Source organism: Dryobates pubescens, chromosome 12, assembly GCF_014839835.1.
Source record: "Dryobates pubescens isolate bDryPub1 chromosome 12, bDryPub1.pri, whole genome shotgun sequence".
Taxonomy (NCBI): Eukaryota; Metazoa; Chordata; class Aves; order Piciformes; family Picidae; genus Dryobates; species Dryobates pubescens.
The window spans coordinates 8,578,279-8,597,506 of NC_071623.1; the positions used below are offsets into that span (position 1 = coordinate 8,578,279).

At 43.5% G+C, this 19,228-nt stretch overlaps 1 protein-coding gene across 1 annotated transcript in view; it reads left to right on the top strand.

The window, feature by feature from the left end:
* Positions 1 to 1,844: 1,844 nt before the first annotated feature.
* The window catches only part of POLA1 (DNA polymerase alpha 1, catalytic subunit), a 230,972-nt gene continuing 213,588 nt past the window's right edge, over positions 1,845 to 19,228 (top strand). Inside the window, exons 1-12 of the mRNA XM_054165862.1 lie at positions 1,845 to 2,042; positions 3,630 to 3,754; positions 4,809 to 4,905; positions 6,337 to 6,417; positions 7,615 to 7,730; positions 7,987 to 8,049; positions 9,900 to 9,998; positions 11,383 to 11,578; positions 11,799 to 11,970; positions 12,899 to 13,077; positions 17,672 to 17,784; positions 18,221 to 18,337. Coding sequence (XP_054021837.1) covers positions 2,012 to 2,042; positions 3,630 to 3,754; positions 4,809 to 4,905; positions 6,337 to 6,417; positions 7,615 to 7,730; positions 7,987 to 8,049; positions 9,900 to 9,998; positions 11,383 to 11,578; positions 11,799 to 11,970; positions 12,899 to 13,077; positions 17,672 to 17,784; positions 18,221 to 18,337 — 1,389 coding nt within the window. The 5' untranslated portion in view covers positions 1,845 to 2,011. The remainder of the gene's footprint in view (positions 2,043 to 3,629; positions 3,755 to 4,808; positions 4,906 to 6,336; positions 6,418 to 7,614; positions 7,731 to 7,986; positions 8,050 to 9,899; positions 9,999 to 11,382; positions 11,579 to 11,798; positions 11,971 to 12,898; positions 13,078 to 17,671; positions 17,785 to 18,220; positions 18,338 to 19,228) is intronic.

The window sequence follows — 19,228 nt, forward strand, 5'->3', positions numbered from 1 at the left end:
TCATCATGCTTGGTGATCTTATTTTGTGCATGCATTTAAAAAAGGAAATAAATCAAACAGTGGGTACAGTGCACCCAATGAAAAGCCCTCTGTAGGTCAGGCAGGCATTCCTCCTAGAGCTGTCAGTGTTTCCAAGGATGCTGGTTTGCCACAGCTAAGCTGATCTAATAACTGCTGAGAGAGCTTGAGTGCCTGGGAATGGGCACTCTGTTTGTCAGGGTGGCCAGTCTCTCTTGGCACCATGGAAGTGCTACAGGTGGCTAAGGTGGCTGTCCTGTTTCCACCAAAGGCAAGGTCCAGAAGTGAGAGGTAGTGTTGAACTTGGAAATGGGTTAGGTAAGTTAGATCAGTATCTGGTAGATTTCATTCCTCTCATACCAATGCAAAGGTTGTGGAGAAAATAATTTGCATTTTCAGAACCATGAAAATTCCCTTGTAGGCTTAAAATAGTCAGTATATCAAGCCAAACTAATATATTGCCTATAAAAGCAGAATCCTATTCGTTCTCAAACGGCTCTGAAGTGCGCCGGTGCTGCCTGCCTTTGTAAGAAGCTAGAATCAGTGCCTACGTTATTTTTTTGGGGAGCAGCAAATGCTCCTCCCAAAATTCTGCAAACGAGGGTGGCAAGTTCTTTGGGTAGTAACTGCACAGCAGTGATGCTGTTGGAAAAACGATCAAGGTTCATCTGTGGCTAAATAGCACAAACCCTACCAGTTTCCCTAGGCACTGAAGGCACAGGCAGATAAATACAAGCCATTATAGATGACTTATAAAGCCTGAATTGTCTTTGAGACTTTCAAAAACGTTTCCAACTATACTTGCAACAGAAATACATCTATTTCTGGACACAGCTATTGCTCCTGGACTGAAGGATGGCCTGTAAAACTCTTGACATGTTAGTGAAGGGATCTCTGCAGCATTAAGATGACCGGAGTATACTTTCCCATTCAGACAAAGCCAGGTGTATGCAATGAAAAACCTCAAACAAGTCCCTTCTCTGAACACTTGGCCTCTTATGAAATCCAGTCAGAATCTGTTTTTCTCATGTTTGGCAAGTAAGGAGAGGGGAAAAAAAAAAGTTAAAGGGATGTGGGAACTAGGAAGGAATCCAGTGTATCACCTCTTTTGTCACTAGCTTCCTGAATAGAGTACTCTACGGATGGCGTCCCTGAAAAGTGCGAGAGGATAACATCTACTCTAAACGTGCAAAAAAGAAAACCGTGGCTCCTACGAATGTTAGTCGTAGTCTTGTCATGATCACCCACCTAACTTTAGTGGTGATACAATGCATAAAACCTTGCCTGAGACGCTCTTCTCAGTACGGACTGATCTAGTACCGACGTCATTGCAGGTGGTCCTTGACTCTCATGGTGCAGATCGACTTTACTTTTCAGATAGCTGCCACTTTCTCCCAATTCAGGAGTGGGCATTTACATCTTGTTGCCACAAGGTAAGGCAACATATACCACTGCTGCTTATGGTCTTACATCCCGGCAGCAGGTGGGAGTCCTGCCGGAGATCCCTCAGACGCAACTCCCGAGACGGCGCTGATGTGCTGCTACAGCGCTCACACGCTTCTCGGGCCCGCAGGCTACACGAGCGACAGCAAAGCCGCGGCTCTAGCGGCAGGCCCAGCCCGTCCGCGCAAACGGCCTGAGGCGCCCACTTTCGCCAGCCCAGGCCTCGGCCTGTAATCGCGCCGATACGCGCCCCGGCGGTGCAAGCCTCGCCCAGGAAGTGGCTCCGCCTCGCCTGGGGCTTCCTCCCCGCACTGGGCCTTAGGGAGCGAGCCGGACAGAGGCCTCGCTCTGCACGCCAGCTGTGGCCCGCACTCCTCCCGAGCCCACCGACAGCCGGCGCGCGCCCCCCGCCCCCGGGCGGTGGCATCGGGCCCGCCCCCGTGCGGGGCGGCCGGAGCCGCCGCGGCTGCTGATTGGCTCCCGCCCCGCCGGCGGCTCGCTGGGCTCCCGTCTCGCGCCACTTTCGGGCGCCTTGGCGCGAGTGGGCGCCATGGCCGAGAGCGGCGCGGGGCCCCGGGACGGTGAGTGAGGCCCGCGGGGCGCTCGCGGGCAGCGTGGGCACGAAGCGCGCTGGCGCCTGGGCCGGCGGCCTTCTGCCTCCCTCTGCCCGGCGGGGCGGCTGCCGTCCGTTCCGTTTCAGGCGCGGGAGCGGTAGGATGAGGAGGGCGCGCGGGTGCGGGAGCGCACGCGTGCGCGGCAGGCAGTGCTCCGAGAGCGTCCCCAGCCCGCGGTGGGCCCGGGGCTGAGCAGTGCTGCCCCAGCAGCGGGAGCCCCTCCCCTTGCGTCCCGCGTCCTCCCGTCTTGCGGTTACTTAGTGGGGCGGTAGCTGCGTTGTCCACGCTCGGGGGGACTCTCGGCGCGCCGGGGATGGGGAAGTGTTAGAGCGGGTGGGGTTTCTGCCCGCTGGCGGGCGCGGGCCGCGCGGCATCCCCGCCCCGTCCCTCTCTGTCCCGCTCCCCGGCTCTGGCTTCCGCACAGCGGTGAGGCTGAGTTATCCCGGGCAGAAAGGCTATAGGTTTACCTCCCTTTCACCGGCTGCCAGCTCGGGCACGCATAGCCTGGGATGGTGCTGGCATTTCAGTGCTCAGGGCGCCGTCCGGGCGGGTGGTTTCCACCGGCGATGAACGTAAGGTTTGTCTCAGGAGGAGCCACTCCTGAGCACTTGATTACCGTAAACGCGAAGAACTGACAGAAAATCTTGTGTGGATGCACCTAACGTTTTACGTATTTGCAGTTTTATTTCAGACAGTGTAAATGCCCTTTTTTAGCCCATTTCACCCCTTAGCCATACAAATCCTTAGTTATTTGTTGCAGCTACGCCGGTTAGATGTAGTTCTATATTTTGGCCTCCTGCTGTCCCCAGGATGGGTGAACGCTTTGCCTGCCTGGCCTGGCCGCATGTACTAGACCTGGATCCCTTTTGCTTGCAGCCAGCTTGTCACAAACCCCATTGTCTTGTGTCTGACCTAGCTGCCTGCCTTCCTAAATTGGATTGGGCTCATTCATTGTTTCTCATCGCATAAATGTCCACCCCACCAAAATGAAGAGGGAGAAAAAGGTAGAGAGAAATGCAGAGGGCCTTGCTGTGGGAAAGGTTTTGAAGGGAAGAACATCTAAGAGGAAATGGGGCAGCATTCTTCTGCTGTCAACAAATTGCTGGGTCATCTGAAATCTAGCTGCACTCTTCAGACATTCTGAAACCACCTGAAAAACCCCATTTCTGCTTTGTAGCAAACCAGGCCTTTTCCAAGTCTGTCTATTCCTGAGTTGTCATGGAGACATGCAAAATAAAAGGAGTTGGAAGTTGCCAAGGAAAGAGTGTGTATGGAGGTTCCTTTTCAGATGAGGGTTGATGAGATTTGAGAGGTGCTATGGAAAGGCAGTGGTAGCTTCTTGCTGAATGGCACAAAGTCTGATCTCTGTCTGAGACCATGTGTATTTCAGGTCTGGCTTGTCAAGAATCACTTGACTGTTCTAGCCAAGTACAATCTCTGTGTTGGTTTTAAGCAGAACTGCAGCCAGCTATTTATACATCACTGAACATTAAATACCAGAGATCACAGCAGCTCGTTACTAAACTTATTGCTCGTGTTTTTAATTAATTGCAGCTATGTGTGAGCCTGGAAGTTTTGCAGCATCACGTTCTAAACGTGAGAGGAAATCTAGAAGAGGCCAGCAAGAAGCCCTGGAACGTCTGAAAAAAGCCAAAGCTGGCGAAAAACTAAAATATGAGGTGAAAATTCCTCATCCTTTCTTTTTAATAATAATAATAATTTTAAAAAAGTGAGCTCAACTGCTTCACTAACTTTATACACAGCTAAAAGTTACAGGAAACAAAATCTGCTTTTCAGATCAGATTTTGTCTTTTAGCAGTGAATGTTTTGATTCCAGCAGTGCCTGTTTCTACCTATTTTCAAAACGAAAACTGTTTTGTTAACAGTAAATCAGACATGCTTAAAACTGCTTGATAAACGTCCCACAGGGAAGGACCAACTTAAAAAAAGTTAATTGTGTAATTCATGTCATGATAGGAAGTCCTTTTTTTTTTTTTGTTAACCTCAAATGATTTTAAACTTTACTTTCAATGCTTCGAGTGACCAAAATTAATTGATGTGTTATAGTTCCAATAAAGAACCCGAAATGTAAGTATTTAACTGGTGGTACTGAAACCTGGCAGGGTAATATTGATGCTTCCCAATTGATGGTAATGCCCACAGTAAGTGACTTCCATCTTGAGGTGGATACATCTGAAGAAGCCTGGAGTGCATAGATCATTAACATCCGAATCTAGTGTGGGGCACAGACGAGCATCTTGAGCATTATGTTTGGGCACATCAAATCACCTTTCTTTTCACTGAGCTCATCTTGATGTTTGGGAGTTGAGCCAAAGGTCAAAAGTCTTCATTGCTAGGTTTGGTTTTGTTTTAATTTAAAAAAAAAATAAAATTGATTTTAATTTGAGCTTAATTTTTAAAAATTTAATTTTATTTTAAATTATTTCATTTTATTTTTTAATATGAAATGAGCAATAAAAACAAGTCAGTTTCAAATGAAGTCTCTGCCAGTGCTTCAGTACATTTTGATTTTCAGTGTACTGTGATAATTGCAAAAATTGATAACTTGGGTGGTTTTTTTTCTTTGTCCACTGCCACAAAAGAAACTTAAACTGATGAATGGGCTTAGTTGTGAACAAAGTGACTGTAGGAAACCATCCATGTTCTTACTGATAACCTGTATAATAAATGATGCTATGGGAAATGTTAACCCTCAGTATACCTTGCCTGTAGGTTGAGGAGTTCACAGGTGTTTATGATGAAATCGATGAGGAAGAATATTCCAAGATGGTCAGAGACCGTCAGGATGATGACTGGATTGTTGATGATGGTAAGCAGAGAGTCTTTTGGAGAGGTTTATTTTTTCGTTATAACTCAATTAGGCCTCCTAAGGTTTGTGATTTAAGGTGAGTTATAGTTAGTACAGCCTTACAAAATGTTCTAGGAGACAAGAAAAATGTAAGATTTTATCTTTTGCATTGCTCTCCCAGGAATGGTAATGAAAATATTTCTTCATTAAGAAGTGGTTTTGAAATTTTATTTCCACTTATCAGTGATGGAACTTTAAAAAACATAGAATCACAGAATTGTCAGGGTTGGAAGGGACCTCAAGGATCATCTAGTTCCAACCCCCCTGCTAGGGGCAGGGACACCTCACACTAGATCAGGTGTCTCAGAGCCATATCCAGCCTGGCCTTAAAAACCTCCAGGGATGGGGCTTCTACCATGGGCACTGTAATTTGTAACAGAGTCATAGAGTTGTTTGGGTTGGAAAAGAATTCTAAGATTGAGTCCAGCCATTGACCTAACACCGCCATGGCCATTAAACCATGTCCCAAAGTGCCATGTCCACATGTTGGTTGAACACCTCCAGGGATGGTGTCTCCACCACCTTCCTGGGCAGCCTATTACAGTGCCTGACCAAGCTTTCTGTAAAGAATCTTTTTTTATATATACAATCTAAACCTTCCCTGGCAAAATTTCTGTCTTCTCTTCCTATCACCTGGTACTAGGGAGAAGAGACCAAGCCCCACCTCAATACGACTTCTTTTCAAGTAGTTTTAGAGTATGATGAGGTCTCTCCTCAGCCTCCTCTTCTACAGACTAAATGAGCCCAGTTCCTTTAGCCATTCCTCATAAGACCTGTACTGTAGACCCTTTACCAGGTTTGTGACCCTTCACTGGACATGCCCCGGCACCTCAGTATCCTTCTTTTAGTGAGAGGCCCAAAGCTGAACACAGTATTTGAAGTGCAGCTTCACCAGTGCCAAGTACAGAGGGAACAATCACCCCTGCTCCTGATGGGCACAGTATTCCTGATACAGGCCAGGATGCTGTTTGCTTTCTTGAGCCCACTGCTGGCTCATGTCCAGCCAGCTGTCAACCAACACCTCCAGGTCCTTTTTAGCCAGGCAGCTTTCCAGCCACCCTGTCCCAAGCCTGTGGTGTTGCATGAGGTTGGTGTGTCCCAAGTGCAGGACCCAGATGGTTAGAATCAAATTCAATGGAATGTCTCTGTTGATTATGTTCAGATATTCTCTCTCCTAAAACAAGGACAGAGAATATGTAATCATCTATTTAGTCTAACGGAAGCTAGAGCTGAGAGTGCTGCAGTTTTTAACAATTTGCATTTATAACTTCTGCAAATACATTTAAAGGGGAAAAGTGTTTAATATGTAAACCTTTTGGTTATGAATATATTTGGAAACATCAGAAGACAGGATTTAGGAAGTGATTTTTAAACAGTATTGTTTTTCTGCAGATGGAATAGGTTATATAGAAGATGGAAGGGAAATCTTTGATGAAGATCTGGATGATGATGCTCTTGGTCCTCGTAAGAAAGGTATGTGAACGTGGAACACTGTAGAATGCTTTCCAGTGACTTTTAAAAGGTACCTAAAGTGGGCAAGCTCTTGGCATTGGTTTGTGGTGCATATGGCCAAATGATGTTAACTTGAAGCTCTGTAGTTCTGTGTCTCCAACAGTAGAGAGGTCCAAAATTTAGGTCAAATTACTGCTTACTGTTTGAGCATTACTAGGGAAATGTTACTTAGTCTTAGTTTTGGTCTTCTGTTGAATATATATTTCCTTCTAGACCAAATTCAGGGAACTGCTTGAAAAAGTCCAGCACAGAGCCACAAAGATGATGAAGGGAGTGGAACATCTCCCTTGTGAGGAAAGGCTAAGGGCATCTTTGCTTGGAGAAGAGGAGACCGAGGGATGACCTCACTCATGTTTATGAAGATGTGAAGGGCCGTGTGGGGAGGATGGAGCCAGTCTAATGATAGGACAAGGGACAATGGGTGCAAGATGGAGCAGAGGAGGTTCCACATGAACATAAAGAAAAACCTTTTCACCGTGAGGGTGCCAGAGCCCTGGAACAGGCTGCCCAGAGAGGTTGTGGAGTGTCCTTCTCTGGGGACATTCCACACTTGCCTGCATGCCTTCTTGTGTGACCTACTCTAGTTGCTCCTGCTCTGGCAGTGGAGCTGGACTGGATGACCTTTTGAGGTCACTTCCAACCCCTAATGTTCTGTGAAATACATCTAGGAATGATCTTGTTTTCTAAAGCCAGTGTCTGAAGGATGTGTGATCTCTTTTGCCCCTAAAATACTGGCATGCTTTTAAAGATCTGGGATCAAATGATTTTAGCAACTGTTATGAAGTTGGTGAAAAACAGCAATTGAGTCTGGATGTTGAGAATTCAAGCATGGTGCCTGGACTTGGGTGTTTTTTGGTTTATGGAGATGCTTCCATGTAAGGTGTCTTGGTCCTTTTTCTGGAGTATGAACTTGAGTATGCAAAGATCATCTCTGGTATGCCTAGGAAAAGCAGGGTGCTGACAGGGTTTTGGTTTTTCCGTGTGTTTGCGTGACAGCCATTGCAAAGCTGGCAGCAAATGAAAGGCAGGCAGGCTTTGTTTCAGCCAGCAGTGTAGAAGTGGAAGAACTAGACTATCTCAGCTATACCTGCTGTTAACTAGACCCTTAAACATTGATCATTTCTGATGTAGAATTCACAGCTTTATGTTTTTCTGCAGGAAAAAGTGGCAAAACTTCTATAACTGATAGAAAGAATGTGAAAAAGTCTGTGGTGTCAAAGCCAAACACAATTAAATCTATGTTTATTGCCAGTGCTGGGAAGAAAAACACAGATGTAAGTTTTTAATATTTTTTTTACTTTAAACATTTCTAACTTACTTGCAGCATTCTAGTGGGAGGGGGATAAAGCCAGGATCAATTTCAGTGTCTTGTGTCTGGCAAGACACAAATTCCTCTTTCAGTTTGCTGTGTTTGGAGTGTTCCTGAAAACACTTCTGTTTTGTAGAACCCCTTTAGTAATCTGTTGTTGGTCTCCTGGTTTGGTTTGCACATACAACTTAGACCTGTTTGGTTAATCTGTTATCTTGCAGAAAACTGTGGACCTGTCAAAGGATGATTTACTAGGGGATATTCTTCAAGATCTCAATGCTGAAGTAAGTGTATTAGTAAAATCTGCTTGAAACCCCCTTAATTCATTATTTTTTTCTTGCTGTGGAACATCTCAAGAAAATAATGTTCTTAAAAGTAGACCATCTGAGATTGATGTCTTCTATAGCACACGTGCTTGGCGTGTTCCTCTTATGTATGCAGTTGCACGACTTTGTTGGTCTGATAAGCCAAAACTACAATGTCCTATGTGCTATGTTAGAGATGGTCTATATTAGCCTGTGCTAGTGCAGCCTTCTAGGTTTTAGTCAGTTTGGAGTAAAACAGGACTTAGCTGTATCTCAGTTGTGTGTCCCCTATATGTAGTGCCATGCTTCAGCCAGTACACTGTAGAATATTTCCATGTGGTACGTTTGACTTCCTGAGAGCAGCTGGGGGCGGACTGTTACATATGAGGATGACTGGGGCACTTGAACATTTCTCCCATGAAGAAAGATTGAAAGCTCTGGGTCTGTTTAGTCTGGAGAAGAGAAGGCTGAGAGGGAATCTTAGCACATATAAATATCTGAGGGGTGGTTGTCAAGATGAAGGTGCCAGGCTCTTTTTGGTGGTGTCCAGTGATAGGAAAGGGAGCAATGGATACAAGCTAGAACACAGGAGGTTCCACCTCAACATGAAGGGACACTCCTTTACAGTGAGGATGACAGCACAGTGGAACAGGCTGCCCAGAGAGGTTGTGGAGTCTCCTTCTCTGGAGACTTTCCAAACCCACCTGGATGTGTTCCTGTGCAGCCTGCCCTAGGTGATCCTGCTTTGGGAGGCAGCATTGGACTCAATGATCTCTGGAGGTCCCTTTCAACCCCTATCATTCTGTGAAACTGATACGGCACAGCTTCTGTCTGCCTCCTCCTGTTTTCCACAGAGAACCAGATTAACTTTTCCTCTGTGATGACTGCTACAGCAGGGTTGGACTGTCTCAAATGAGACTGTTCTTCGTCATTACTGACTTTTCAATGAGCTAATGTCCCTTAGCAGGGCTTCTTAAAACTGAAATGATTGCTTACATGTAAACTGAGAAACTGCTGTAATGGTGAGATACTGAACTGAAGAAGGATTTATCATAAGCAGCTCAGTGTGTTTTTCACAGAGCAATAAGGGTATAGATGTTGCTATGTAAAGTTCTCTTGGTTTTGTGCACCTAATATTTTCTTCTTCCCTATGAGAACTGACTGAGTTTTATTATCTTAGGCTATGAAACCCCCTCTAGCCATTAAGAAAATGCATTTTAATGCTATCAAATTTTGTGGAGCCATTGGTTAGGGGATATAATGCTAAAAATTGCATTATGACTTCTCTTTACTTAAATAGTAACTAGCTATTTTTGCTTTGGAGTTGCTGTTTACTCTTTAAAATTTCTTTTGTTTTTAGCTGTTGATAAGGATGGATACAAAATATCTGTACCTGTAAATACAATAAAATGGGTTCTCCTCTAGTGTGACAGTGCTAAAAGAGCACTTCAGCCTTTCTTAAGGCATGTGTGCACAGTACTACTGTTTCAGCAGACACAGGGAACATGCCATGAGTTATTCTGATACTTGGAATTTCAATAGCTGATGGTACCTTTGATGCACCTTCGATGCACCACTGTTGACAAGCTCTTTTATTTATGGATGACAGTTTTTCTGTCAGACTGTTTTACCAAGAAACCCCACCTTCTGGTGTCTGTCTTCATGGACTGATTGTTCAGAGAATTTACTCTTTATGTGGCTGAGCTGTATATCAGGAGGTGCAAATGAGAAATACTGGTGGCATTCTTTCTTTTTGGGGGCAAATGTAACTGAAAACACCAAATACTGCCTCTTCATTTTGCTACTTTCTCTTTTCTTTCAATATTTAGAGTGTTCAGTTAAGTCCTCCACCAATTGTAACACTGAAAAGGAAAAGATCTGCTGGAGTACCCCTGAATCCTTTCTCTCTGAAGCCCCAAAGTCCTAAGGTAAAAGCAAAAGTACCCAGAAAAGTTCTCATGAATAAGTATTAATCTGTATTTTGGTTGAATTGAATACTGTTGTCTTCTTTCTGCTTCTAGAAATTAGCTTCCTCAGCAATGTTACTGTGTAACTTCATGCTTGTTTTCCCTTTTCCCCTTTCATGTTAATACATAAACAGAATGCAACTCTTCCTGAAACTTTACTGTAGAGGTAGTATATAGCTGTTAGATTTGATAGGTGAAACTGTGCTTACAATGTTGGGTACATCACAGGAAGGTTAGCTTCTACTTTGCTTCTTTTTTCCTAAGAGCAGAATGTGGCAAGGAAAGGGTGATGGGAAGTGAACTAAGCAGAAGGAAGCATGGGTGTGGGTGTGAAAACGGATAAGAAGTTCATCTTTGCAGAAGTGGAAAGCAAATGGAAAATTGAAGTTTCACCCTAGTGGAAGAGGTGTCTCCTGGCTTAGCTGTGTCTCCAGGCAGGATTTTGGTATCTATTTATTTTCATCACGACCTCCAGAGGTCTGTGTGGAGACATTTTCCTAAACCCTTTCCACATGCTTGATCCTAGGGAGGATCAGGAGTCCCTTCCAAGCTGATGCATTCTGTGATTCTGTAATCTTGGAGGGGTGGACTGCTAAGGATGGAAGTAAACCATTTTCTTAAGAGTTTTGGTAAATGAGAAGGACTTCATAGCTGCAGCCTCTCCACAACTTCCTTTCAGGTAGCTGTAGACATCAATGAGGTCTCTCCTCAGCCTCCTCTTTTTCAGACTAACCATCCCCAGCTCCTTCAGTTGCTCTTCATCAGATTTATTCTCCAGGCCCTTCACAACTTCCTTGCCCTCCTCTGCACTGGCTCCAGCACCTTCACATCTCTCTTGTATTGAGCTGCCCAAAACTGGACACAATACTCAAGGTGTGGCCTCATCAGAGCTGAGTACAAGGGGACAATCACCTCGCTATCTCTGCTGGACACAACATTTCTAATCACAGCCAGGATGCCACTGGCTTTCTTGGCCACCTGGGCACTCTGCTGGTTCCTCTTCAGCTTCTTGTCCATTAGAACCCTCAGGTCCCTTTCTGCCAGACAATTTTCCAGCCACACTTCCCCGAGCCTGGAGCATTGCTTGGGGTTGTTGTGCCCCAAGTGCAGGGCCTGGCATTTGGCCTTGTTGAAGCTCATCCTTTTAATGTTGGATGATGCTATAGAATGTAAAGTTTATTTCTGAGGAGTTTTAGCCATCATATTGCAAAATATGTGGAGCTTTTTGTCTAGGCCTGGTTACTAGTTCTGCAAATAGTGAGTACAAGATTTCTTTTTTTTTCCTTTTGTATTCCTTAAGAGAATTTTTTCTTTTTTTAAAACTCATGCCTAAAATCTCTTCCAGGCAATCACCCCTCCACCAAAGAAAGCTCCTGCTCACCTCAGAAAGGAAACTCCTCCTCCAGCTTCATTTCATCCTAAACATCCCAATTATGTAACAAAATCTTTTGTGGCCTCTGAGAATGAGGATACCAAGCCTGTGCAAAAAGCTACAGAAAATGGGGGAATAGTGAAGAGAATAGAAGAGAAAGCTGTTGAAGGTACCAAAAAGAAATCAGAACTCAGTTCTGGAAACTCTTTAAATATGGCATTGTGGTGTTAAAACACTTCTCAGTTAGATGCTTAGCTTAAATGTGGTATTGTGTTTGCATATTAATAGTGTGTAGGACATTGATGCAAATGGCATACTCTGTATGCATACTGCTGTAGTGGTAATGACTAGGACAGCATAGTAGAATGTCCTATGTGCAACACTTCCAGATGATGATGATCAAGCAGTGATGGATTTTAATGAGGAGGACTTTGATGAACCTATGGAAGCAGAGCATTTGGAGACTATACCTGAGACAGCTGAAAGCTTGAAGAGAGACAAGGACACTGAAAAGGAAGAGACAAAGCAACTGGAAGCAGAGAAGAAAGAGACATCTGCCTTGTAAGACTCTCTATTTTTTTTTCCTTCCACTAAGAAGCCTTCCAGTATTCATAAACCTTAGACTTATCTTCATGTTTATTTTTGCCAGTGGGATGATTGCAATACAGATTGATGACGATGCTATGTGATGGATTTTTTTGTAGTGAATTTAAAAATGGTGGTGTTGAACATGCTGGTAGCTACTTAATTGAAAAATACTTGATGTTTTGGGGAGGTAGCACATACCAGCATGTATTTCAGCACACTGAGGTGATTCAGTGTGGGTGTTGAACAAGGAGCTTTTTGCCAGTAAGCACAAATTGGAGTTGCTGACAATGCTGATTCTAACCAGCTCTGAAGATACTTCATAATGTTAGCTGTAGGTCAGAGTATTATCATTAAAAGTAATTGGAAGTAGGGGAAAAGAGGGGTTTCCTACCTTTTTTTTTGGTCTTTTATCTTTTTTCCCCACTGGATTGTTTGGAAGAGTCTTGAATCATGTTTCCAAACTTTAAAGTTTAAAATATCTCACTAATCACAAAGGCTTAAATATTTAATGACTGCAAAGATCTTTGTTGAAATGATTTGTTGTTCCCACTGAGCAGCTTGTACAGGTGGATGGATGTATTTGTTATGTAAAGGGTTAAATGACAAAGCTTGAAGTAGGAGGTGAATGACTTTTAAAGGTGAATGAGGTGGATGACTTTTAAAGCCCTTGCATTGTGTACTGAGAACCAGGCTTCTGTGTGGCTTTCTCTGTCACTCCATCCTTGTCAGAAGAAATCTGAGGAACCACAACTCTTGGGAGTGTTGCTTGGGAGTGGAAAGACCAAGAAAAGGTGTGAGGATACAGGACTGAAGAAATGCAAAGCAGTGATGGTTATAGCAAAGGCACAGATTTCCTCTTTTTAAAAATTGTATTTTATTTCTTCTTCTGTAAAACCTGCAGAAGTTATTCTCTCCCAGGTGACTCATGTTGGGACAGAATCGATGAGGATGAAGCTGATCTAGTGGTGGCAGAAGTTCAGCTTGACCCCAATCTCCTTCCACTTGTGAATGGGGAAAATGACGATCAAGTCTTAAGATTTTATTGGCTGGATGCTTATGAAGATCAGTACAGTCAGCCAGGTAACTGTTTGGTGAAAGCCAGAAAATGCCATTCCGATTCCTTTTGTGTAACTGACATTGCCAGGCTTGCCTGATTATGTCTGGGTACCCTGTCTCTCTGTGCTCTAGAACCTGTGCATTCTTCCCTTGTTTTTCTACACCTGTGTCCTCAGCATAGGGCACTATGACTGGACAAAGTAAGCATGTTGTCTCTTCTTCTAGTAGAGTAGTAGGGAGGTACAAAGGGAGCTACTAGGAATACTAATTCCTAGTAGGAACTTTGGAACTAGGAATAATAGTTTCTAGTACAAAGGAAACTACTAGCTCTTCTCAATGTTGGTGGCTCATTTGCCTTCTTAAAACTCTGTACACTCCAGGAATAAGATGATTCCTTACTCAATGGTGCAGTAGTTGGCCATACTTTCTTTTTGTTTCTGGAAGTGTATCTTAAGTTCTAGTGGATTGTTAAACGCCAGTTTCATGATTTTGCACACAGGAAAGGTAAGTTGCTCAGGGGAGGAAGATGGCCTGGATAATACCAGGTCTGTCTAAGATCCCTTTATTCAAACTGTGTAAGTCTTGGATTAGAATCCCTAAGATACTTTGTGCAATTGAAGTGTGAATACTAGATCATGCAACATCTAGAATGTGATGTTTTCTCTCTGTTTGTGCCACTTGTGAATCCTGCAAAAATATCTATAGAATCATAGAAGGATTTGGATTGGAAGGGACCTCCAAAGGTCACCTAGTCCAGCCCCCCTGCAGTCAGCAGGGACATCCTCCACTAGATCAAGTTGCTCAGAGCCTTGTTGAGCCTGACCTTGATGATCACCAGAGATGGGGCCTCAACTACCTCCCTGGGCAACTCCCTTTTGCAGTGCTCCACCACCCTCATAGTGAAGAACTTCTTCCTGATATCCAATCTAAATCTGCTCTTCTCTAGTTTGAAGCCATTGCCCCTCATCCTGTCACTGCAGGCCTTTGTAAACAGTCTCTCTCCATCCTTCTTGTAGGCCCCTTTCAGGTACTGGAAGGCCACTATTAGGTCTTCTTGGAGCCTTCTCTTCTGCAGGGTGAGCAGCCTCTGCTCCCTCAGCCTTACCTCATAGCAGAGGTGCTCCAGCTCACTGCGCATTCCTGTGGCCCTCCTCTGGACCCTCTCCATCAGGTCCATGTCCTTCCTGTGTTGAGGGCTCCAGAGCTGGATGCAGTACTCCAGGTGAAGTCTTGCCTGTTTTCCAAACTGCAGCAGTCTCACCTCAGCCCTGCCAAAAGAAATCATGTTCACATCTGTTCTTCCCATCCATCCTTTTATTTCCTCAGCAGCTTTAGGATCTCTGGTTTCTAATTTGTGCTTTACGTAGTTTTACCGGAAGGTTCTTCTGGATGTTGTTGAAGGTTTTTTGGGTTGATGCTGTAATCATTTAGTCAGATATGTTTCTTTGCTACACCTTTTGTTGTGAGTTGGGATGCCAAACTTAAGTAGGAGACTGCTGAGCTGAACAGCTTGATGATGGGAGTGGTAATAGTCACAGATACCGTGGTGAAATCAATAGCTCTAATATAAAATTGCTACTTTTAAAGGCCTCACTATTGTTCTTTTTCCTTTTTTTGTGTGTCTTCTAAGTCACTGGTTGCTGAATGGTACATAATTATGAAAGGATTTCTGTTCCTTGCATGCAAGGAGTGTTCTTTTCTCATTATGACTTTTTCAGGATGGAATAATAAAGGCTGCACCTGTTTTCAATTAGTAATGTGGAAGGGAAAATTTCGATACTGCTTTTTGTTTAACATGTTCATGATCTTTGTTTATGCCTCATTTGCTGTGATGTCAAATGCATTGCATGAAGAGTAAATACTATAGCATAATCATAAGACTTTCAAACTTAATGGCTTTTTGCAGGCTTACTTTTCCTAACTCCCTTTACTATCTCAGGCAGAGAACTTGAGAATTGTAATCCTATTAGCATTTTAAAGAAGTAATGAATAAAAACTGCCCTTGCTTTCCCCTCAGCTAAACATTTTCCCTGTCTCTTGTCTTTGCTTGCCTTTTGGTTCATGATCTCTCTTTTTACAACACTTTGTGGGTTTTTTGTAAGCTTTACTTTAATGTTTTTTTCTTCCTTCTTTCCATAATCTGTTCTGTGGGGGGACAGGTCCTGATCGCTCTTCTCTCATTTCTTGGGTTTACAGATGCACTGTCTCTGAAAACTCTTTGAAGTTAGCCCTGTTATTGTTTTATGTTTGTGAAGGAGTGTTGTGGTGTGTATGTGGGGGAGGATTGATTAGATCATCTCCAAAGGTTCCTTCCAACCTAGATTCCTCCAATTCTGTGATTCTGAGGTGGACTGAGGCCACTTATTTCTCAATGCTAGAGTTCATTGAAGTTTGTCTTTGCAATTCAGACAGTCTTTTACCCTGTCTTTGACTGGCTCATATATCCTTCTTTCTACCTCGCCTGCTTGCATGTATACCTCTGACAGGTTAACTTCATGTACTTAGTATTACCAGCTGTTCAAGCAACCAGCTGCTGTTTTGTGGTCTCACCCATAGTTTCATCTTCCTGTATGATACAAACCTATCTGAGTCTTTTATCCCTTAGAAAAAAAAAAAAAAGGAAAAAAAGATTTCTGGGGACAAGAATTTCATCTTCCCTGTCACTTAGATCTGTAATTTCAGTTCTTTCTAGATCCTTTTATTCAAACTGTCTAAATCTTGAAGATTGCCTCTGTATTAAAAAAAACCTTTAAGATACTTTGTACAGCTGAAGCTCCTATCCTTGCTCTCATCTTCAAAACCACAGTGTTCTCTGTCCTTGATAAAAGTAGTTTTGTTCACATCTATTCCAAGCACTCAAGGAATGATTTTTTTTTCCCCTTATCCTGTCACTCTGCTTCTGTCATTCATCTTAGTGCACCTTCACTGATTTATCTTTCATCTAATGGAGTAAGAAAGGTGCCTTCAGAGCTAATAGATATGTAGCAGGGATGAATTGTTACTTCTGACCAAGGACTTGTTTGTGCATCTTCAGACCACGGAGAAATACAGGTTCCAAAACCTTCTGTATGTGAAACACTGGTTTTGGGACAGTCTCAGCTCTGATGTTTATGATTTCATCAACAGTAACATACTGCAGGAAGAGATTCTTTCTTGTAATCAAACTCCAAATTATTTGGAAGTGGAAGGGAACTCACTTGAATCCAAGTTTTTGAGTTGTACTTGGAAGTTTATTTTACTTGTGAATCACAAACCACATGGAAGCCAGCTGGCTTTGTTCTGAGTTATTTCAAAGTTTAACACCACTTGGTGAGCAGTTTGCAGCATTTTGTGCCTGTGCCAAGTTGTCTGTGGCTCAGGGGTGTCCATGTACAATAGTGACACAGTCCACAGTCAAGTCAGTTGTGCTAGTCCTGCTTTATACAGGCTTTGTGAATGTCTACCCTGCTGTGTGAGCATCCAGGATTTCTTGTGTTGTCTTGGTGTCCTCATTTCTTAAAAATAGTCAGCTGAAAGTTTTTTACAGTTTATCAGCTTCTAGTTGTTCTCTGCAGGTTTTATTATTATTGGTAGAGTCTTGATCTCATGGTACCAGAGTGCAGGAGAAATGACTTAGTTGTGCTGGTTTAGGTGGAAAATGAAAAATTGTAGATAATGCAGATTTCAAGAGTGATTGACAGCACAGGCATTTTCATTATCTAGCTTTCACTGATTTCTCTCTCCTCCCTCCTTCTCCTCATGAATTGTCAAACTAATGTAGGTAGAAATGGATATCAGATCAGAATTCTGAGATTGGCTGTGTGATGCCATTTTGAATTTCATATATCAAGGTGTTACTGTAGTGATAGAGACATGGGCAGAAAGAAACACAGGTATCTGTTTGTAAAGATGCTGCTTAAAACAATTTAGAATAGAATCATAGAATGGTTTGGGTAGGAAGAGGCTCCCAAAGGTCATCTAGTCTAACCCCCCTGCAGCATACAAGGGCATCCTCCCCTAGATCAGGTTGCTCAGAACCTGGTTGAACTTGACTTTGAAGATCTCCAGGGATGGGGCCTCAACTACCTCCCTGGGCAACTCCCTTTTGCAGTGTTCCTCCACCCTTATGGTGTAGAACTTGTTCTTAACATCCAGTCTAAGTCTGCTCTTCTCTAATTTCAAACCATTGCCCCTTGTCTTGTCACTGCAGACCTTTGGAACCAGTCCCTCTGCAGCTTTCTTGTAGGCCCCCTTCAGGTACTGGAAGGTCACTATTAGGTTTCCCCAGAGCCTTCTCTTCTGCAGGTTGAACCACCTCAGTTCCCTCAGCCTGTCCTCATAGGAGAGGTGTTCCAATCCCCTCATCATCTTTGTGGTCCTCCTCTGGACCTGCTCTGTCAGGTCTGTGTCCTTCTCATCTTGAGGGTTCCAGAGCTGGATGCAGGACTTGAAGTGAGGCCTTAACAGAGCAGAATGTGCTAATACATTGGAATAGTTTATTATCTGGGGACCTAAACCAGCAATGGTTCTGTTTCACTGCAAGGTCCATAGCGATCTGCTTAAGCTGCTTTATGCAACATAAAGAATGATTGATTTAAGAACTGCATATTGAATTCTTTGCTTTGCCCTTCTTTCTTAGGTGTGGTGTTTTTGTTTGGCAAAGTTTGGATTGAATCTGCAAACACTTATGTCAGCTGTTGCGTCGCAGTGAAAAATATTGAAAGAACTGTTTATCTACTGCCACGTGAAACAGTAAGTATATCTTTTAAGCATGTCAGACATAAGTACCTTTCATTCTGCTTGTGGCAGGCTGTGAGTTCTAGTAGTGTGTTTATGGGATCTGTTGAAGCCAGTGTTGTCTGATGTAGGTAGTAAAGTATATGTGGTATATCACAGGGGAGAAGCAGAGGAGTGTTGTTGCTTCTCCCTGACCCTAACTACTTCCTAAGCAACAAGTCCCCAGGTAGCAATTTGTCTGCATTTGTTAAAGTTGTCTTGATGCATCACTAAAAATCTGTTTCAAAGAATAGTTTTGAAATTTGGGGGTTCTTGGCTGTTGTGTTTTTCGTTTAAAGATGGTATTCATGATTCATAATAGCAAAACAAAACTCAGCTTATTGGTGATGTTTGCTGAGTTTTTTTGGGTTTTTTTTTGCTAATTTGTTAAAACCTGACTTGTGTTTTTGAGGAAATGGATCTATCTACTGGCAAAGAGACGGAGACTCCAGTAACTATCATGAGTGTTTTCAAGGAATTTAATGACTGCGTTTCACCGAAGTACAAGATCATGAAGTTCAAATCCAAGGTTTGTCTGCAAGTATCCTACTTTGTCATTTTCTGGTTCTTAAGGTGAAAGGCCTGGTGAAACACTGTCCAGTAGAGGAGGTTCTGCTAATGTGCAAATGTGTAAGTGTACCTGCTTGTAAAAGGTATCACAGAATCACAGACTGTTAGGGGTTAGAAGGGACCTTGGAAGATCATCTAGTGCAATCCCCCTGCCAGAGCAGGAGCGCCTAGAGTAGGTCATGCAGGAACACATCCAGGTGGGTTTAGAATGTCTCCAGAAAAGGAGATTTCACAACCTCTCTGGGCAGCCTTGTTCCAATGCTCTGTCATCCTCACAGTGAAAAAGCTTTTCCTCAGGTTTATGTGGAACTTCCTCTGCTCTGGCTTGCACCCATTGCCCCTCGTCTTGTCTGGAACATCGCTGAGGAAAAACTCATCCCAAATGTCCATACTCCATTAAGAACAGTAAATCTGCAACATGAAGTTTAAAATACTGTAATTACCACAAGGGTGGCAAGGCTCTGGAGTGGATTGCCCAGAGAGGCTGTGGATACCCCCTCCCTCAAGATGTTCAAAGCCTGGCTGGATGGGGCCTTGAGTAACCTGGTCTAGTTGAGAGGAATCCCTGCTCATAGCAGGGAGGTTGGATTAGATTATCTCCAAGATCTCTGCCAGCCTAAGCTGTTCTCTGATTCTGTGATCCATTTGTTAGCTTCTTGGAAACTGGGTTGTATGTCACAATGTCTTTTTTGCTTTGCATTGCTGTTTTTGAGAATACAGAACAGGCAGAAATTCTGATACCTAAAGTGTCGGGGTATCAGCTGGTGGTGTTGAGCTTAAAATGAAAGATGTGCTGTGCAGCAGATAGGTCAGTACACTGGGGTTGGATTGGCTTTGCAATTGCCCAGGT